This window comes from Falco biarmicus, chromosome 9, assembly GCF_023638135.1.
Source record: "Falco biarmicus isolate bFalBia1 chromosome 9, bFalBia1.pri, whole genome shotgun sequence".
Taxonomy (NCBI): domain Eukaryota; kingdom Metazoa; phylum Chordata; class Aves; order Falconiformes; family Falconidae; genus Falco; species Falco biarmicus.
In genome coordinates, this window is record NC_079296.1 from 36,315,160 (window position 1) to 36,337,120 (window position 21,961).

General features: G+C 43.5%; 1 protein-coding gene across 5 annotated transcripts in view; it reads left to right on the forward strand.

Annotated features, from left to right (window-relative positions):
• Positions 1-2,552: 2,552 nt before the first annotated feature.
• Positions 2,553-21,961, forward strand: part of MICU1 (mitochondrial calcium uptake 1) — a 105,796-nt gene continuing 86,387 nt past the window's right edge. The window contains exons 1-3 of one of the 5 annotated variants that reach the window (XM_056350774.1): positions 2,553-2,591; positions 3,700-3,790; positions 15,766-15,924. In XM_056350774.1, coding sequence (XP_056206749.1) covers positions 15,767-15,924 — 158 coding nt within the window. In that variant the 5' untranslated portion in view covers positions 2,553-2,591; positions 3,700-3,790; position 15,766. Of the gene's footprint in view, positions 2,592-2,643; positions 2,665-3,699; positions 3,791-7,213; positions 7,343-15,765; positions 15,925-21,961 lie in introns of those variants that run through there. The other 4 variants (XM_056350778.1, XM_056350776.1, XM_056350775.1 and 1 more) reach the window with 4 other exon arrangements.

The window sequence follows — 21,961 nt, forward strand, 5'->3', positions numbered from 1 at the left end:
TCATTTCCTTCCCAGCTCCTCTGCCATCCAAAAAAAAGCCCCTTTTGGGTGAGATGCTCAGGCACGGGCTTTCATGATATTTATATCTTGTTAGTGCATGAGATTAATTGTAATCAAAGTGCTGCTGGGCTGGCACGATGCCCTTGGTGTTGCTTTCCTCTCTGATAAATCCTGCATAGAGAGGTTTGTTGTGTTTTACATCTCTGGGCAGCACCCACCACTGTTAAAAGGTGGGTGCTACGGGAGGGATGCAATCCTTCCAGACCCCCATGTTGCTACAGGGTCTCCTTGAGCCTGGAAAGCCCTAGGGCTTGCGAAGGCATTTGACCTCCAGCGAGGTCCCTATCCAACATGTGTGGGGCAAAGCCCCTGGAAGGGTGAATAAAACCATGGCTGCCTTGCTGTCAGCTTCTTCTCAGAGGCGGGAGCATTTGCTGTTGCCCTCATTCTCCTAAGAAGGAGATGCCAAATTTCCTGGGGTGCTAAAGCACTCAAAATAAGAAATGAACGCATTTTCAATGACAGGGTTGAAACAGCAACATGGGTCTCCCAGAGATTTTCGATGTCTGCAGCAGCTGCTGCTCCACCATAGTGTCCCCTCTGCCCCCACACCACCTTCCAGCTCCACCACCAGCTCTGATTTGGGCACCAGGTTCAGGGAACGCAAGATGGGACACTTGCATCCAGGACCCAGAAGTCTTCATATTCTTTGGGAGAAAATCAAACCACTCGGGAGCATTTCCACATGGAAATATGCCACACAAGTAATTTTCCTTCCTTCCTCTTCTGTTTTCTTTTTCTCTCTTCTTCCCCTCTTCCGTCTTCCTCTTTTCCTCCCTTCTTCTCTCTTTCCTCCCTCTCTTTCTCTCTGCCTTTCTTCCTTTCTTTCTCTCTTCCTCCCTTTCTCTCTTTTTCTCCCTTTTCTCTCATTTCTGGGGACTTTTCTGCCCCCAGGTTCCATCTGCGTGCATTCAGCAGCAGGCAGCACCCTCCATTTGGGAGGAGCACTGCAGGCAGTATGAGGGTGGCAGCAGGGCACAGTTATCTCTTCCATCTTGATTAAGGAGAGATATTCCTACCTGCAGGCATTGCCCTGAGCCCTTCCCTGCCATCTCCAGTACAGGATAAGTTTGTTCTGGCGAGAGGTGTGAAGCTGGCAGCTCAGCAAAAATATTTCCCCTAGTGTGTTGTAAATATTGTGGTCCACAGGGAAAATAGACCCTCCCATGAAGATTTTGTTTGTAAGTTCAATAGCCCGGGGAGGAAAGCCATGCAGAAGTAGGAGGACACAGTTCACACTGCCCAGCCAGGCTTGCGGGCACAGCTCGGAGGGTGAGGGACAGTTCAGGCAGGCCATGATGTCTGCTCCACTGCTAATTCAGGCCATGCTGCCCTACAGCAGCATCAGCTCTGTGCCTCAGCTCTGGACCCAGCAACTGTTCTGGACCCTGCAGAATCACCTGCTCACAAGACGCATTTCTCATGAGATAACCCCTTCATTTTTTAAAGTGAATTATCATCGGAAATACATAGAAATGCTCAACCAGATACACTGGGGCAGGGGGGGACGGGACACAACAACAACGAGAGAAATCAGTTCAGTTCATGTACTAGCAAAGAACTTGCAGTTTAGATGATCATACCTGAAAAATGAAGTTTTCTGCGTTTCTGTGGTGATGGGAGAGCTCCCTTCTTCTCGTGCTGCATTTGCAGATGCCTCAGAGCATTTCCCCATGCTGAGAGCACCCCCTGGGCCTGCGCCAGGGATGGGCAGGGGGAACAGGCTGCCCCTCTGGCACCTGAAGCGCTTGCCCAGAGCGGGGGAGTTACCTATCACAGAAATAAAACTGGGGAGATCCAGTAGGGCATGGCAGAAATGGCCAAGGCCTTGCAGCCCACGCAGACCCTATAGGCAGCTGCATTAGGCATTTTACACTGGTGCCTTAAACCTACACATAGGTATCTCAGACCCTGCATATAGACCCCTCAAACCCTGTATATAGGCCCTTTCGGGCCCTGTTTATACAAGTTGCTCAGACTCTTTCTATACACACCTCTGAAACCCATTTCAGGACCTATATACGAGACCCTCAAACCCTACATACAAGTCCTCCAGGACCTATATGCTCCTCATACTATATGCACAAGCCTCTCAAGACCTATATATATATGTATATGGGCCCCTGAGATCCTATATACAGGCTTTTCAGAACTTACACATACAAGCCCCTGTAGGACCCTGCATCCAGGTCTTTCAGGCCCTACACACAAGCCCCCCCAGCCCTATACACAAGACCTATACAAACACCCCTCACAGAGTACACACAAGTATTTCAGGAGCCACACAATCCCCAAGCCCCTACACAGAGCGCTCTCAAGACCTGTATATAAGCCCCTGAGCCCTTACACACCGGCCCTCCCGGACATCTATAGACTCCCCTCACACCCCGGTTCCCGCCCTTCGGTCCTCACGCGTCCCCCGGGCGCCACAGAGGCCCCGCCCCTCTCGGCTGCCACCGCCCGCGGAAGCGCGGCCCTGGTGGGCGGGGCTGCGTGGTGGGCGGGGCGGCGGGACGGGCGGCCGGGCCGAGGTGAGCGCGGGCGGGACGGGCGGGCCGGCCGCGATGGGGGTTCCCTACCCGCTCCCCAGCAGCCGGCGGCGGGGTACGGCGCCTCCGTTCCGCCTGGCCCTCCCCTCCCTTCCCTTCACCGTGTCCTGGCGGGAGCGGGCTTGGGGGCACGTAGGCGGGTGCTTACCGTGAAACGGGCTGGGGAGGGGCCCAGGCCCGGGGCAGAGGGGCCGGGGCCTGTGAGCTGAGGAGAGCCGCTGCCCGGGGAAGGCGGGCTTTCCGGGTGCCAGGGTCTCGGCGTGACGTGCTGTGGCTCCCCAGTCCCCCGGGGCCCTGCAGTGATACCATGGTTTCTTCCCTATGGAATAAACCTTAGGGTCTGTGCCTCCGTTCCAGCACTTAGCTTTTCTGGCTGGGAAAGACGCTGGGTCCCCTCGGCGCGTCTGGGTCGGTGGGGCCGCCGGGGGCTTTGGGGAGCACTCGGGCGGTTCCAGAAGTTGGGCCTCAGCTCCCTGGTTTTGGTTGACTTGTGTTGTTGCTGTAGGGGGTTGCGCGCCGTGTTGCCGAGGCTGTGCGAGTTATTGCTGTGCGTTATAGCTCATGTCAAAGCAACTCTTCCTAATAGCGGGTTGTTAAACAGCTTTAACTTCACTGGGTGGCCAGACTGTGTTTGATGTGCAGTTTGTCTTTGGAAAAACCTTTAGGGTTAATTTGGGTTAATAAACTGCTGAAAGTATAGAAGGGCCTGATATTTATTGTGACATGATTCGTGTATTACCTATTTGCCTTTAGTTTAATGAGCTGCCTGGGAAAGCTGGTAAATCTGTTTAGTGGGGTCTGTTGACTTGGGGTGGGCAGGTCAGACAAGGCAGGATTTTTTTGAGGCTTTCTCCTCTGGAAACCCCGAGTGCCATCTTGGACTGCAGTTAAAGTAAAGGCCTGGCTGCTTTTTTGTTTTAATCAGCTGTGTGACCGTTTTTCTCCTCCTGACTTTATGTGGCAGGCAGTCTGAGATGCGTATGTGAGAGCACAGAATTGCAGAGCATGACTGCCTGGAGAGAAATAGTGTGCAGCATGTTGCTGGCAGCAGAGAGTTATAATCTTTATTGTGTTTGTTTCTTGTTTTTAGAACACAGCTCTGCAACCACTAAAAAATTATTCCCTGGGTGCTTCATGACCACTTGACCCGCAGGTAGGGAGCAAGTACACTCGCACTACAGGTGAGGATGTTACACGACTCATAGCATGTTGTGGCTTTGCTCTCAGGTACTTTTAACTGAATTAATCATCTGGCTGATACTTACCCTTAAATTTGCCCTGTTTGGAATTGTTCTGAAAGTGTTCACCCAAGATTTTTCCTAAAGCTGTAGGAAAACACCTTGTCTTTTTGCAATGTGCAAAGTTGTGCTGACGTTTCTGTTGGAATACCACGGGCAGTGCTGTGTGGTTTGGAAGAAGGAGTGAAGCAGGCATGGGAGCAAGCTGTGAAAGAAGTTTGCTGCCTAGAGCTTCCTGTCAACCCAACATCAGTTATGTCACATTGATAAAACATGGGGGGTGGATGGGAAACAACACACTAAAGAAAACAATCCTATTCACTATTTCTGTGCACTCAGTAAAAATGTATGTGAACATCGGGAGGTATCTTAACTTAAAACAAAAAACAAACCAAACAACCAAAACGTAACTAAAGACGCTTAAACTTTGTGCGTTTGTCCACCTGGAGCATCACGTTGCTTGGCCAGCCCAGGGGTGCAAGGGAAATGTGTTCTAGTGTCATCATGGCCTGCTTCTCTGTGACTCTGCAGGGGGTTGTGTTGGCCACCAGTTTCAGGCAGCAGCTTCTTCAGCCAATATAGCTACTGCCATGGAGGGTCCTGTGGCTGATAACCGTCCCCTTAAACTTTCTGGTATTCAGTAGTATGTTGGCAAGGGTATAATGCCTATATTCAACAGTGTATCTTAAGCCCATGTAACCTTTGTTTGTATACTTGTGAAAACAGCTTGTTGTCCAAATGACCCATTTTCTGCAGAAACTTTTTTGATATTTACGCTTCCTGAACTGAAGAATTTGGAATTTCGTGCTCTGGAGGAAAAAGAATGGTGTGCCTTGCCTACATCATTAATGTCTGTCTATGGGGGCGCTCTGGAGCTCGCTGCATCTCATTAGTCTTTGTGTAACTTCACTGTATATGTTCCTGTTGTGCATCTTGGGCTGAGAAGTCAGTGGTGTAACGCTGGGTAAGCAGGTGGTGTTTTGAGAGGAGAGATTGTATTGTTGTCCTTAGGCAATTTAACAGAGCAAACTGCAAGACTTGCATCCTCTCAAGTCTCAGGAAGGCTTTGGAGCACTATCCCATAAGCATTACGTTTGTCAGGTGATATTTGAGGCAACCATCAGCTATGTTTAGATCTAGAATGTGGTAACAACTACTTTTGCATTTCTTGAGTAAAGTAAGTTCTGTAGAGATCATATGAGGTTTATTATACAAAAAAATGTTGTTGGATGTCATTCCACTTGCGTTAACGCTTCTTGAAATGGACTGAGCTGGGATATGTAAATACTTTTTTTTATACTGCGTGAGTTTGCAGTGGTTTTACTGGTCCACTGTATTTTAACACAGCTCAATACAGTAGAGCTGAGGATGCTTGTGTATAGCAATAAAAAAAAAAGTTAATTTTCCAAATGCTGTGTCTTTCTGCTGGGATGTTGCAGGGGTGTTAGCAAAAATGTGTCCTCATGTAGATAGACTTTTGGTGGCATGATGCTGTTTGGGATTCTTCAGTAGCAAACGTTAGCCAGGGCCTTTGAGAAGAATGGTATTGCATCTTTTTTTTACAATGGTTTTAAGAAAGGTTTGTTGCAAATGGCATGGCTGCCTCTTGATGGGGGGATGGCTATGTATCTTTAAGGTGAGGCAGCTGGCACTTTTATTAAGAAATGCAAGGACTCACAGTAGAGTCTGAATTGCACTTTATCTGCCTAATCACATATCCAAAAGTCTGGCAGGCTTGCCCGTTAGTGAAAGATTTAAGATACTATCAAACAGAAAAAATGGACAGCTTGACCGTTCATATCATGCATTGTTATACTGCGGCACTGTAGTATTAGCCGAAAGTCCTTGGCTAGTAAATTCTGGGTTATCTTTGTTTGCTACCTTGTCTGTGAGTGCAGTGACTCCGCCTCCTCCCCCAGAAACCTGCCATAAAGTTTCCTTTCATGCATTCTGGATTTAACCTCTGTCAAGAGCAGCTTTTAATTGCTGTCCCACCATTGCTCAGAGCTGGAAGTACTACTGTGTGAAGAGATCCTTTTGTCTTGGATGACACTACTGTGGATGTGGGTATGAGAAGGCAGAGCAGACCAAAGTGCTGATCCTTTTAACTTGGAGTTTTGTGTTGGGGCTGGCACAAGGTGGGAATGCACAGGTGGGGGCAGGCCAGCTGCTTGTGCTGATTTATAATAGCTGTGAATGTGTGGCCTTAAATGCTTTGCATAAACAGCCTTTGATTTGTTACAGGGTTTCCTTTCTGTCCCTACAACTTGTGACCCTTCCTTGACAAAACAAATCACTAGCTTAAAGTAACCGTTTCCAGGTTGTGTTTTTAAAATAGAAAAAAGCTGCCTTCTCTGGGTTGTGGGGGGGTGGGGTTCATTTAAGTCTCCAGGGTCTCTCAAGCTCAAATTCTTAGTTTTTTCTCTTAGAGTTTATAGCCCTTTGAAGTGAAACCCAAGATTCTCATGTGGACAGCGAGAAAGATGATCCTGGTTTGAGATGAGCAATGCTGCAGCTGACCTGTGCTTGAAACATGAGACCTGTGAATGCGTGTAGCTTTACAATATTTGTAGTATGTCAGTCTGTGATGCAGACAAATCTGGTCTATGGCAACATCACAATCAGACCCAGTATCTGTATAGACTAGTTGCATTATGTACCACCAATTCAACATCTGTGTTGTCATTTGATGCAAACTTCTGTTTCTGGCATTTTTGCTTCAAGAGCTAGAAGACTAGTTCTATTTTTTTCACTGAAATCTTAGCTACGATACAAACACAAGATCTGCAAGAATTGATCTCTGCCTTATGCCAGTCAGTGTTAAAGACTACAAGAGGATTGTCACTGTATTAGATGCTCTGTGTGTGTGCACCAGGTTTGCTTGCAGTATATTAGAGTTGCCCAGGAATTCCAGTCGTGTCCCCATCCCCCCACCCCATTAATTTAAACCCTAAAAGCACTGATATGTGGCGGTGTTTCTCTACATCTCTTCTTACAGTCTGTAACTATGGCTTGCTGTTTCCATGAAGATGATCCCTATTTTTTCTTGTTGGCTGAAGTTTTGGTGGACTGCAAAGTAAAACTCCTCCGTCCTCCAATTATCTGTCTAGGTTTCATGGCTGCAGGGAGAGAAGTGGTGTGTGGTAGTGGCCAGGCACTGTGACTCATCGGGTCCTCTGCTTGGTGGGGCCTTTGCTCCAGATAAGTGTGTGAGCAGGCAGTGTGCTATCTGTCTGGCCACCTTGGGTGGAGCCAAGTATTTGTTGCCAGCGTTTTCAAGCTGAAAGTGAGCTCCTCAGGTCATGTTCTAAAAGCATAAGGCACTAGCCAGGATTATCTGTATTCTTTTTTTTTTTTTTTTTTTTTTCTGTCTGAAATTCAAGCTAATCCAATAAGGCGTTTCTGGAAAAGCAGCTGCAGGAGTTCAGACTTACTTTTCATTTTTCTGGGGGGAACCAGTGCCCTTCTCTGGAATTCAGAAGAAATTGCCATCTGGTAGGTGAAATGCAGATGCTGTCACTTTTTTGTTTGTTTCGGTAGATTTTTATTTAAAATTTCTTTGGATGTGTGCCACCAAAGTGTGACTTTTTGGGCAGGAGAGGCGTTTTCTAAAGAAGCAAGTGGCTATTGCTGAGGTAGGTGATATTTCTGTTTAAAAGAGAGAATGGGAAAGGAAGAAATGACCATATGGTGATATTCAAATTCAAGTTCTCAGTGGGTTCACAAGTCTTTCTCCTCCTTGTCTGAGAGGAAAAGAGGTACAGACTTCAGTGTCAAATTCTGGGATGATCTGCTGCCTGTCATACCTCCAAAATGAAATGTCTTTTTCTAGAGCTGTACGTTTGTCTGCAGATAACTCAAGCCTGTTGAATTGTCACCTTCACAGCCTAGTGAGGCTTTTGCTTTTTCTTCAAACTACTTACATTTTTCTTTCAGCAGTATTTTCTTGTGAAACACGTTTATTAAGAATTAGCACCAGCTTGGAACCAAGTAAGCCATAAACACTTCTTAAACCTACTTTTAACTGTTCTGAGATATTCTTGTTTGTTTGTTATGGTAAGGTACATGCAGTTAGGTGGCCGTTGGCTGGAGAAAAGGCAGGAGCTTCAAGGAGGGTTTTTCTATTTGGTGCAAAAGTTAGGAATTATCAGGAAAATCACATCCCATCGACACAGATTGTGCAAGTCAAGTTAAATCACTCGGGTCATTAAGCAACCAAGCCTTATTCCTGCTGGCTGTGACTTTCTACAGAAAAAGGCAGAAGTATTATGTTTCTACCCCTCTGCCAATAGTTCTCTTGACAAACCTTTGCTCCTTGAATCAGTGTCGTTTTTTTCCTCCTGCAAAAATGTCTTTGCTCTGGTGTGCCTGCCTATGTGGCAGGTTTGCCACACAGCCTGAGTATTTAGGAATAGTGCTTGGAAAAAGAAGATTTCACATTGAACTGATTAAGGTGGAAGTAGCTCATGAAACAGGGTCATTATCCTTAATAGGGGGTGAGAAGTGGTTTTTTTTTTATTTTGTTTTTGGTTTTGCAGCTCTACTAGTTACCTCTGGCTCCTATGGAGATGGTAGTAGGGAGCTTGTTAATGCTGAGGTTTACTGTAATGGTTTCTAGGTGGAAGAGCCCAAGGAATAGGCTGCATTTTGGGGGAAAGGAAAACTTTAACCAGGAAAAAGCAACTTCTGGCATTGATTTCTGTGGAAGATTGTAGTTGCTCCTTAAAAACCTACTGTGCATTGCTGGAAACTGACTGAAAGAGCAAGCTAATATTTTGACCGTGCTGAAGGTGCTATTTGCAGTGCTGCTGCAACAGATGGTAACACAGTTACTTTGTTTGGGTAAACTGATATTTTTTATTTGTTTCTCAAAAGCTGCAATTCCTGCTGGCTGCATCCACTCGCAAGTCCTCTAATGACTCAGCTAGCAAGTTAGATTTGGGGTTGCTGTTGAGCTTGCCATCTGGTGTCTCTTCTGCCATTTTAGATGGCACCAAAGTCTTTATCTTAAGTATACTTTAAATGTTCAAAGGCACATAGGAAAAGATTTTTCCCTAGTGAGTAGACACTCCTGTCTCCCTTTCAAGGGGAGATCAAGACGAAGCTAGTTGCTGACCTACACCCTTATAAATAATCCAGTTGCAATTACTAATAATGCTTTATTAAAGCTAAATCAAAAGTCTTGTGTGTGTCACCACAATACAGTGTCTTCTCTACTTGGCACTGAAGATCAATAAAATTATTTTCAGTCTTGTCAGTTTTAATCTAGGTTCTCTGCACAGCTGTGTTGGGGGTTTGTGACTGTTCTCTGGCCAGATTGCTGCAGTCTAAGGTGATGCTCCTGTGGAAGCAGATTTAGTAGAAATTGGCATGGGTGACTTGTACAGCCCAAGGAGAGATGGTTATTTCTTCTGTATAGTATTTGCTAGGAAATGCAGATCATCCTGAGATAGAAGATTAGTTTTCAAGCAGTGAGAGCCCAGGTGTGGGTATGTGGAGCTTAAAAATAGGGGAGGAATTAGAGGAACTGGTAGTGACAGAGAAACCTGCATTTTCCTTAATTTAAATATAGTTAATAGTAAGGATGTATACATTAAATTGAGAATACCACCTGTGCCTATAAGTGGTAGTTTAACAAGTTGGATTCCAACTAGTCATGGGTTTGCTGTTTTATTTTCATTTTGTCTTATGCTAAATGATCAATTTGGCAGAATAAAATAACTTGTGAGGTGAGGATGGTATAATAGAGTCTTAATGTGTATCATCCTGGTAAATTGTTACACTCAATAAGCCACATTAACGGTGAGGTGATTTCAGAATGCCAAAACGTGTTGGTAGTGCAATATTAGACTGAATTTTAAGACATGTTATGAAATGCAATAGTATGGCTTTAATAGCAGCTGCATTCAGAGCAGAATGAAGTTTAATACTAAATCTGGCTATTTGAGGGATGGCATTGATTGTCCCCAAGGGGAGGACAAGCGATGGTGTAGTTACCGAGCTGTAGCATTGGGAAATGTGCATTTTCAGGGTGGAGGATTTTAGGAAAAGATGAACCCTTACTGCAATGACAGTTAAAAAGAAATTGCCAGGCTATGGCTTAGGTTTCTTCTAAAGACCTGGCAGTGTGTTATCGATTGATGCATTGTGGACTTTTCATCAATTTAAATCATGCTCTGAAACAAATGTGGTTTCCCTCTCTAGTGAAATTAATGTGATCAAATATTGCCCTATCTCATACCTGAGAAGAAATTACTTTCGCTGCTGGATATCATTTGCATTTTCAAAACTGATTTATGCGTCTCGGTAAGCTAATAACTTCAGTAATGTGAGTAATCCTTTATCTGAAATTGCACTGGATAAGGTGAAAATTTAGAGTTTCTGGAGGGGAAAAGAGCAGGAGTGGTTTAGTCTTTCTTGGTGATGGGGCAAGGAGTGGATCCAGACATCTTGGTAGCTGGAATCCACCTCTGGGGCACCCTTTGTACAAATCACCCTTGTACAAATAGCTATTGCTGGTACCATTTTCTAAACAAAGTACAGAGAACTGGAGGGAGGAGAGGTCAAAATTAATATCTTAATTTTGGTGGAAGCAGCTTTGATGCTAAGAGGTTCACATACACACACACGGTTTCTGTATCTCATATGATTTTAAGCATCTCTATTAGTGTTGATGGTAAAACACCTATCCTGATTGCTTTGACCTTTCCCTTGTGTCTTGACTTTTCCTTCCCATTGGATTTATTTGTCATACTGTTCTTCCCATTGCAATTTTTCCTTCACCTCTTCCCAATAATCCTCTTGAGAAGACAGAGACAGGAGAGCTGAGAGATGAGATCCATGCTTTACTGCTGCTGCCTTCCTGCTTCAGGGCACCCCATGCCTTCTGGAGTTGCTGCTTCAGTGAGCAAGGGTGAGGTACAACTGACAGTCAGGGGCTGAGGTGGAAATAGGTGAGGAATTTTCGTACAGCAGCTTCTGGGCCAGGGTGTCTTGGTCTGCTCTGGCAATGTCAGACTTTGCTTTTTGATAAACACACGGCTCCAGAAAGCTCTTTCAGTTCTTAGTGATTCCATCTCAGCCAGTCCCTGCAGAAGTCTATATGCCTAAGCAGTGCCTCGTAAATGCAAATCTGTTTTGAGAAGATATTACATAACAGTATTTTTCATTTAAATTTACAATTTACATTCTGCCCTGATGTGCAGGCTTACCATGTCCTAGTAAAATTGCTCAAATAAAAAGTGCCTGTGAACCCTTCTCTGATGAAATATTAAACACCCATCAGCTTACTCCTTTCACATGTTTGTGCTACTGTGAGGCCACCTTTGACATAAAACCCCTGCTTTAGGTGTGTTTCATCCTAAAAACTGAGGCTGTTCTGGATTGCCCAAAAGGACTACAAGAAGTTCAGTGCTGTGGGCTACCCAAGTGTGAACGGAAGTTCCTTTTCCTGGGCTGAGATACTGGTGCTGGAAAACCACGAGCAAGTCTTTTTGTTCTTTTGGTATCTGAAAAAGGATGCAAGAGCTGGGATCTGCTAATTCTTATGTGCACTGGTGTTTTGTCAATAGATGGGGTCAGCACAAAGGGAACAGACACCTAGTTAAAGAAGTGAGTTTATCTTTACTTACATTTAAAGCAATAGAATAGTAAGTGAAATAATGCAGGAAGAATAAAGCAAGACTAAGTAATGCACCTGATCATTACTACATATGACAGAATATAGTTAAGAAAGATACATTACCTACTGCCTTAATACATTACCATCGTCCAGATCCTCTGTTGCTGGGGATCCCCTGCTACAGTAAGGATTTGGCTACGCAGTGCGTCCACTTGTAGGTGAGGTCTCCAAAGTTGCTGTAAGAGGGTCCAACTTTTATACTGTTGAATAAACAAGCTCACCTAATGTCCAATGTCGAAGCATCTGGTTTCGCTCTCCTCTTGGATCGCGCTGAAGCCTGGTCCAGGGCTCAGGGAGGAACCAAGGGAGTCTTCCTTAGCAGCTTGATTTTAACCACTGGTTTGCAAACAAGGCCACGTACCTGGTTTCATAGCCTTGACTACCTGCCCCTAAGCAAGGAAGGATGCACTATATCTTTGCGAATGATTATATTCTGTCTAAGCTACATCTTTAACTAATGATCATGCATATTTTGCTAATGATTGGATACCAAATATATACATATATAAAAAAACCATTTGTTTGTCAGGTTCATCTAGAGGTCAGCTTTGGCTCAGGGCCTGTTGCTCAGGCCTCAGTACTTCAACTGAAAAAGTCCAGGGCAGGAGTCTTAATGCTGTGAACATGGCAGGGGGGAGAAGGAGAGAGCTTGTCTGAATTCCCTCGCAAAACATGTTAGCGGACAGCAGATCATTGTTTGGGGAAATAAAATACCCACATCAAGCCAGAATGTATATAATTGTTGAAACACTTTTGCATTTCTTTTAACATGATCTGGATGTCCTTAGTTTGCCCGTTGTGTGTCAGATTGGAAGTGGTACTTTCCTAATGGCTTTGTGGGTTTCCTGGATGTTCAAGACGCTAACATGTTTAATGCTAAATTACAAATATAGCAAGCTCTATGCTGTTGCATCTTGCCAGCTACATGTACCCATAGAGCAGGGCCCTGAGCACTTGCCTGATGGCTGTGAGAGCTGCTGCAGCTGCTGGTGCAGAAACACAGCTCAAACCACGGAGCCAGGGCACAAAAACACGGTGCCAAAGTGGACAAAGAGAGCCAGGTACCAGGATGGGCTCTCACATCTCATCTGGTGAGGGTTTTGGGTAAGGTGGAGTTTTTTTTTTTTGTTGGGTGGCTCAGTTTTTTCGAATGCTTGGGCTCTGAGGATTGAGTTTTGGTGGAGCAGACAGTCATCAAAACTTCTGTTTTTAAATCCTGAGGTCTGTAGGTTGACTCTTCTGCTTAAAAAATAACAATACCTGTGTCTCGTGGCATAAATAAAAGCAGATATGTCATTCTTTTCAGGGAAACAAGCCCCCACTCTTTCTTTTGTCTAAGGATGTTAAGTCAGTCTCTGAAAGTAGAGCTATTTTGAGGAAGAACTTACTGGCTTATCTCTTAGAAACAAAATTATGATCTACAGATTTCTTATAGCTCTAATGCTAGAACATTATTGTAACTTATGTTTGGTCCTTATTTTCAGTATTATGGAGATTGTGGGGGTTTTTTTCCTCTGAGCTACTTTGTTGTATCCTATAAATGAAAATAAAATAATCATTTATTGCATTAAATCCTGCAAGAATTGAGATTGTTATTATAAGCTGTAATCACATCTGTTCTTGGGAGTTTTATACTTTATCTCAGTTTTATTCCTTATTCTACTGCAGATCGTGGTGTTAAGCTTTTCATTGCTGCAGTTTGGGCAAGGTGCTTATTTTTAATCTTTTTAAAAGTGAGCACGGCTTTCTCAAGTGATCTTGGCTTACGTGCCTGGAGCTTTTAACGAAACATAGCAAATATCATGCTGCTTTTGAATTAAAAAAAAAAAAGAAGTGAGATTGTAAAATCACAGATGGAAAGCATGGAAAATTCAGCTTACAAAGTGCTTTTTTTGTTTTTGTTCCAAGATAAGGATACTCTATATTTTAGGGTTATTATGGGAACCACCTGCTTTCAGCTGTCTTGGGCAATTGTTACAGAGTGCTGTCTGGGTGAACATTCCACCACCATCAAGGATGGAGATTACTTGGACAAAGCAGATGATATAGTGTTTCTTAGGGCTCAGACAGGACAAACATTTATTCAGTACTAAAGCCAACAATCTGAAATGTTGTAAAAATCTCATCAAGCTCAAAAGTAAGCACTGTGGGGCTTGACTTTTGTTTTGGCTGATTAAGTGATAGTGGCAAGATTTCCCTTATCCATTGCATCTTATGCATATAAAGCTGTAATTAGGATGCAGAACCCAAGTAAGGGCAACATTTACTTCTTGGTGAAAACAGAAAATGCAGATTTTTCTCTGCATATGAAACAGAAGTTAGTCCCTGGAGATGAAATGGCAACATCAGGTTTGTGTAGGATGGAAAATAACTTTAAATTTGAAATAAGAGCTGTTTTTCATAACAATCTTCTGTTGTTCAGAACTGGAGAAGACTGGAGAATAAGCGCCGTTGACTGGCTGTGTTCCATTCAAACTTTAATTTTAAGCCTATTTATTTTTAAAGGAATAAACAAAATGGGAATGCCCACTGGAAATTTGGGGGTTGGTATGTGCACAGATGAATATAAAATGGATGCTGCTGAGATGCAGTAGCTGTGAGCAGTAAAGTTCGCAGTATTTGCCCATAAACCAGGGTGGCAAGGCATAGGCACCCTGTGGCTTTGACATACACAGCAAGAGCAGTATTGCAACTTCTGTTCCAGCCTGCCATTGGCTGCTGGTGCTTCATTCCATCTCCCTTGTCCCAGGACCATGCAAAAGCCTTAGATCTGTATGAAAAATCACTGATAAGGGATTTTCTAATGATTTTTCATTATCTGTGCTTGTCTTCCCCTCACCACCTTTCTTGGTTGTGCTGTGAAGTATTGAGATGCATCTCCACCACCTTAAAGGATATTGAGCTCTGGCACTCAAAATTAGCTGCTGAATATTTTATGTGCGTCTTCCCTTCCTCTTTCTCTCTTCTCCTCCCTAAGTTCACATCACTGGTTCACATTATGAAATCTTGAGCTGTGTGTTGCTTTAATCAGCGGAAAAGGGCGGTAATATATTCAACTCTTTATAGCTGAAATGGGATAACACGCCACACACGTAAGATATGTTTGCACAAAATGGTCCCAAGATTCTCATTGTTGGAAGTTAATGGTTTAGCAGAATGGTGTGGTGGCATCTTGTGTTGCAAAAACAAATAAAAACCAATAGATGTGACTTCAGTTTTGTATTCTGTGGTTATTTGCTGGCTGGGAGTATTTGAGCAAACCAGCAAGAATGGGGAACAAAACAAAAAAATGGGCCACTGCTCCCGTGCTTTCCACTTCCAACATTTTTGCTGGCCTTGGGAGTTCTATACTGTTCTGTTCCAAATTTATTTTTTTTTAAGGCTGACCCTACAATCTGCAAAAGGAATTTGCATCAGTTAGAAATAAAACCTTTATTTCACTAAAGATACAGCACCTTTCCCTTTCAAGGGTGACATTTACCCTTCACCTTCAGTCTTGTGAGCTAGCAAAAATTGCTTTGTCTCCTGTAGCTGGTGTGTGTGATGAGGTGAAGTTTTTTGCAGTTCACTTTCCTCTGTTGTAATAATGTTTGGATTTGTAGTTCTGGTTTTCTGTTTGTCTGTGTACTGGTGTGTGTGTACTGAGGTATGGATTGTGTTTTACAAGTTTTGATGCTTTGAAACTTGCCTTATATTTAAAGTTTGATATAAATTATTTGCTCCAGGGTAGATAAAAAAAGTGATTAAGAGCTGTAGGGTTTTCTTAGGGAAATTTATAATGACTGGGTTGGGGTTTGTTTGGTAGGTTTCTTGTTACTTGGTTTAATTTGCCATTTAAAATCCAGCTGTGTCTTTCCCTGTGGCCAAATGGCTCTTATCTGCTATACTTGTGTGTAAGATCTACCTGCATCTTCTGTGACTTAGCACTTGGGTGGAAGCGTGCAAATATTTCATCTTAATGAGGTGTGCTGGAGGAAGGCTTAAGAGGAATTTGAAGAAATGCTGTAAGAACAGCTGAGTAAGTAGTGAGGATGTGTCAGCCAGGTGTACACCAGTATGTAACACTTGTAATTATCTATTTATTAGGTTATGTGCCTATTGCAGAACAGCTAATAAATGTCTGTGACAGTTATTTTCTGTAACTTTTCCTATTCAAGAAACAACTTGCGAACAACTATCTGGTTGGGATAGTTGAAGCCATTTGTTGCTTTACTAATATGTTGTTCTTACTCCACAGGATGTTTCGCCTTCGACTTCTTCCTGTTGCAGCAGGGCTGTCCGCTGTTTCACGGCGTTACCATGGGACGGCACATCACCCAAGGACCAGGCGTAGGCTTGTGATGGCAGCTTTCGTAGGGACAACTGCAGTGACAAGTGCCAGATTCCTTTGGCAGAGGTAATACATATTTTTTTGTTTGGGTTTTTTTTTGCCTGAGATGTCATGCTGCTTTAGTTCAGTGGTAAGTCCTCCAGATGAGTTTAAGATCTGCGGGAGACTTTTTAAAGCATTGTTGCTTGTCCTGCTTCTGCTGCATGCAAGGAATGGCTGTTGGTGATTCCCTGTGGAGTTGCTTTGCCACTGTGAGTAGTCAGAGATGCAAAAAAGCTGAGGGCTGAATTTTCCCCTGGAGCCATCCACACGTGAGCTCTTTCCCCATGGCAGGATTTGCTGCCTGGCTTCCCCCAGCATTACATGGGTCTGTGGTATTGTGCAAAGAGAAGTCTGTTGACTTGACCAAGCTGGGTGAAATGTCTTGCTTTCAGCTTCTAGGAGGGCTGCTAGGGATAGCACACTTGGCTAGGGGATGCTACTCTGCCTTTCTTTGTGCTCTGCTGACTGCTTCATATATGAAACTTAGCAGGGAAGCAGAAGGGGACAGTTCATCTTGTGATGGTAAGGTAGCTGTATGCAGGACTCTGGTTTTTAAGGGCCAGAGCCTGAGGTCACCTACTTGTGGTCCGTGAGGCTCAAAGCTTGTTTCCATGATTGTGGGGAGAAAGGAGCTATTTGTGCTTGCCTGAATGACCATCAGTGAACCATGGGCCTGTGCCACATTTGAAATAAATCAAGGACTCCCTTCTCTTCCCTCAAAATGTAGGAGCGGTGTGGCACCTGCAGTCACTCTAGCTCATGGCTGCAATTGGAGTCTGAAAATAAAGCCTTTGCTTAAAACCCATCTTACTTTCATGACAATATTTAGGTTCTTTTTTGCTGCCACTCTGCTCACCTGTGTTGTGGCTGGAAGGCTCTAGTTCTAACACAACAGGAGGAAAATGATAGTGATTGTTCTGGCTGTTCCTAGAGCTGTCAAACTTTGATATCTGCTAAAAGGAGTTGCTCAGTCTGCGGAAAAACACCGTGATCCAGCACAGTGTTGTCTTATGCTGCATTCTGCTAATAATCTGCAGTTATGTAGTGCCTCTTTATTCACAGGACCTGAAGACTTCTGTGGCAATGGCCAGGGTAACACCCCTTTTCAGTCAGGGAAGTGAGCAGGGTTTTTTCCACTTAAAACATCCTCAGCATGATCTTTAAGTAGGTAGGACATAATGTCCTACATAAAGGTGTCAGAGTTAGAGTTAAGATCAGAAGACAGAGAGTTAAGATCTCCCTCCTGCAGCAGGTTCACTTCTGCTTTTTAAAACAGCCAAATTGTCAGTTGTTGGCTTCAGCTTTCATCAGTAGGAAGGTGCTTCCTGTGGCAAAGAGCTCTAATGGTATGCAGAGTGCTAGGTCACAGGTGATTTCAGGGAGTGATTCTTGGCTCCTGGAGTACTTGGCTGTTTCTTGGAGGCCCCTGGGCACTATGACTAGGCTTGACCTTGCTCAGCTGAGGGTGCTGATTGAAATCAGATAGAGAGGGGCAATGTCTTTGGAGTAGCATGGTCTGTGATCTCCCCAGTCCTTATCAATCTGGAGATGCTGACTTGCTGTTACTGTTTGGGTTTTTTGCTTCTTTGCTCTATCTACTTTGTCTGTTATAAATTTGTAAAGCACTAAATAGAATTATACAGACTTTGAGGTATTCCTTTCCTACAGGAGCCATGAAATAAATCCACAATGTCAGTAACTGTAAAATAGTACTTCCAGGCTTATGATACTCATTTAATTAACTACTTGGCATACAACTCTTTAGTAAGAGGAGGAACAAAACTGATATATTTGTGTAGAAAATACTTCATACTGACACCTGTAGACATTTTAAAAAGACTTTTAAATAGGCATTTTAATGTTGTGTTTAAATGAGGGATAAGGAACTGCAAATTTCCTTTTGTCTTTCACAATATATAAAATGGGTGATTAGTAAGAGTTTAAGAATAAGTGTAGGTGAATACAAAACATTTGTAGTGACATCCTGGGTTATTTAGGTAGTACATACTGAGTTATTACAGTAAAGTAGCAGTAAGTATAATGAATTAGTTACAAAAGGTAAATATGTAATACATGTAGCCAGGGCACAGGATTGAATACGCCAGATGTCACTGAAAATATAACTTACGGACTACAGAGAGAAATGTCTGTATGCGTCTTGAGTATTTACAGTTAGTAGTAAGCAATTTCAATTTATGAAGTGTTGCAGTGGGTTTTGAATGGGAGGTTAGGGAGGTCCTTTGCATAACCAATTCTGTTGCTGGGGTTACTCTGTTGCAGGGATGACCTATGATGCTTGTTTACCTAAGGTTAGTGAAGCAACTGTGCTTTCATTGTGATAGGAAACTGCCATGCTGCATAGCCAGTCTCTGAGGGGTCCGGCAGGTCCTAAGCGTGGCTCTCGTAGCATACCAAAGAATTGCTGTCCCTTTTGATGACAAACTCCTCTAATGAGGAATGTGTGCCTGCTAATATTCTGCTTAACTTTTGGTGGTCTGTTAATGAAGCTGAGGCACATCATTGCCCTTTGAGTAGGGAATGCTGTTAAGGGATGCTCTGCTGCAGGCTGTCAGTGAAGTTTTCTAAGGTAAGGGATGTCTCCCTCTTTTTGTTGTGTTTTTTTTAATAGTTCTTTATAGTTAAGGCATTAAAGATGTAGTAGGCTGAATCAAGAAGCAGTTGAAAATCTTGTGCTTCTTGGGCTAAGTAAGTAGAAGATGATGCAGTGTTAGATGAAGAGCAGTAATAAAAGGAAAAGAGTATCTGATGTATTTCTTTTTGCCATCTGCATAAAGCCTTGTGTAAATGCCCCAGCTCTTCTCTACTGCTGTGTGGGGAGCAGCACTGCATCTCTCATCAGTACTTAAAAAATGCTCAAACTTACTATTTCAAAACAGATTTCGTGTACTTCTGATGATAGTGTAAATTGCTGAAAAGGATTAATATGTTAGTGCCTGTATGTGAACTCACGCTATCCACTACTTAGCATGAGGAAAGACAGGACTTCTCAAGTGGTTTGTCTGCCATGTGCAGCCTGAAACCAGTGTATTACAAACTGATTCTGCAAGATATGCTTTGAGCAGTGTCAGAAGCCAGTGCTGGGGTAAGAAAGCCTGCACAAAGGTAGATAAGTCAAGGATTGAAAAGATATATATAAAAAACCACAGTGGTTTTATGCCGTAAGACAGGAAAGACTTAGATTGTGTCTTCCTGAGATAGGAGGTGGGCTGGTGGGATCATCACGTTTGATCTGCATCTGTGTGTAGCCTTCTGCATAGCCATCCATTGCAGGTGAGTGTTGGTCCTATTGACTTTGCTGTCTTCTGGGAGCTCCTGCTGCCTGGTTTTGGTGGAGTAAATCTCATGTGAAAAATTACACAACAGGAGTAACTAATGGTGCTCTGTTTGGCTGTCGTGGAGAATACTTTAGCATTGCAAATAACTGAGCTTAGAAGACTAATGAAGTTTACCCTTTCTAAGCAATAACTTAAACTCTGAGGATTTCCAGCTGGCGGCAGAAGCAATTAAGTATCTGAGCATTGGAATAATGAACTGAATTAATTAATTTGAAATAAATCTTGGTGCATTCATTGGCTAATCTAAATGAGCCATTAATAGATGAGCAGTACTGAACCTCTCAGTTTGCAACAAGCTTAATATTTATAAAAAATACTGTTACTGATGCTTGTGTAAAACTTCTATTTTGTATTTGTAGCTCTACATACCCATTGGGAGTGTTACTAAAATGCCACAGATATGTTCTTTATGTCACAAACCTTCCTGGCTGAATCTGTGGGCAGTGGGCATCTGAAAGCACTTAAACTGGCATTTTAGTGCTGAATGTTGTCACTCAATCAACCTGGTGTTGAATGAAATAAGGGAGCATATGGACCTCTGGGGAGGACTTCTGTAAGCAGTGTCTTACCAAGTGCTCTTCCTGATTGACTGGAAGTATTTAGTTATGCTTCATTTCTTATCCTTCTGCAAATATATTAGTGGTATGAATAAGGGCAAGACATCTGTGTTGTTCTGGAACTTGCTTAACAAGAAGATCCTTTGCTACCAGCATGTTTGTATCTAATGCAGTACCCAATCTTCTTTTGCTGCATCCCCTTGGCCTTACTCTGTGCTCTTACGTCTTTTGCCCCATTCTGTGCATAAGTTGAAGCAATTAAGCTTGTGATACCATCTCCCAGCCTTGACAGTATATTCTCATTTTGTTACAAACTCATATTTTTCATGCCTCACTCCTCGCCAGCAAGCTGAGCAGTGCTGGCTGCCACTTCTGCAGATTTCTTTCAGTCTTTACCATTTCTTCCTCTCTTTTTCGGCCACCCTGTATCAAGTGCCCAGTTGTTTTACTGGAAGGTTGTCTGTAGAGAAGACTCTTCGTCTTCCTTGCTTTACTGACCTTCACTGCTTTTGGTGTTTGGTGGTTCTCCATCGGCGCTTCCGGAATTAATTTTGAAGCTAGATCAGCCCATAGCTAACTCTGTTTAGGAATGCATTGGGGGGGTTTGCATCACTGTCATGGAGACTTCAGAGTAATTTGCTTGGAATACATTTTTAATGGCAGAAGTGTTGGAAATGCCTTATGCCGGCTGAAACTGAGACTTTAAAAATCTTTTTTCTAGTAAAACAAAAGAAACCATGTAAATCAGTCAAGAAGGGAGAAGCTGTTTTTATAGCTATGGATATGTCAGGTACTATGTAACCTGATGTAGGAGAGAAAGGACTAAAAAGTATAGGTATTATTCATATGAGGTTATTTTTATTTTGAGAATTCTGCTCCATTTTTTTAATTTTTTGTGAGAGATGACAGACTCAAGAGGCTATCCTTAGGATTGCTGTGCTGAGGGTTTTCTCCTAAGGCCTGAAGACATGTCGATCTGAGTGCTGTCTTGAAAGAGCACTGTGTCCTTTCAGGTGGCTTTTGGCTTCATATTATTTTTACCCATGAGCATCAGGGGAAGGAAAGAATCAGATGTTGGGAAATGAGCCAAAGTCAAAACTGGAGTCAATTAGGAAAAGATCTGAACAGCCCGGGGGGGGTGGGGGGTGTGTGGTGTGACCTCAGTTGACCTGCAGAGCTTAAAGCACAGGTATTGCCCTAAGCTTGCAGAGCTCTGGAGTTTGATCAGAGTGTGTTGATAGTATCTTATTTAAATGTTACATAGCAAATCAGAGCTAGGATTTGTGCGGAGAAGCCAAATGGATATGCAAGAAACTGTGCGTGCGTCTGTCAGCACTGTGGTTCAGGGGTATAGCCCCGTGCCCCACTTGAGGTGAGCTCTTTTGGAAATGTAAGCAGTGTCTCCTGGTTTAAGAAATTAACAGATGTGTAATTTACAAGGATATTATGGTAACGTCAGTAGGATGCCTCCAGTGTGTGTCATTAGGGTTGATGGCCTTTGTGAAGCAATTGTTCTCCTTGCTATCGGGGAGTCATATCTAAGGAGCTGTGTGTTATCCCACGTGATCCAAGTTAGCTGGTGAGACTGACCTAAAACCATTCAGGTTCATTTTCTTCAGAGCAGTCCCTTTCAAGGGGGCTTGAAGCGCAGGTCCTCATGCTCTGGCCTGTCTGTCTGCACCCACGAGCTGGTGCTGGTGCCTGAGCTGGTGCTGGTGCCTAAACTGGGCTGCAACAGAGGAGAGTGGGAGGGAGCGTGAGAAATCTGCTAGTGTGCTGCCAAGGCAGGGCTGGGGGCCTCCAATCTAGTCTTGACAGGCAGCTGTCTCACCTATTTTTAGGAATTTGCTGGTGATGGAGAGATCAGTGATGGAATAAATCCTCCCTGGCAGCTGATTCCAGTGTTCTCTGTCCTTAACATTACATGCTTTCTGTGTATCTAAACGTGTATATATAGGCTTCTCCTTCTTTGCCGTGTGTCTCTTCCCTTATGGTGTTCTTAAGCACATCCTGAATCTTGTCCTGCCCTTGCTGGACCAAGAGAACAGTCCTGCTGCAGTGGTTTTATGTATTAGTTATCTCACCTTCCTCTTTCCTTCTTTCTTATAGCAATCTGACTTATTTAGGTCAAGTTCCCCACATTGTGTT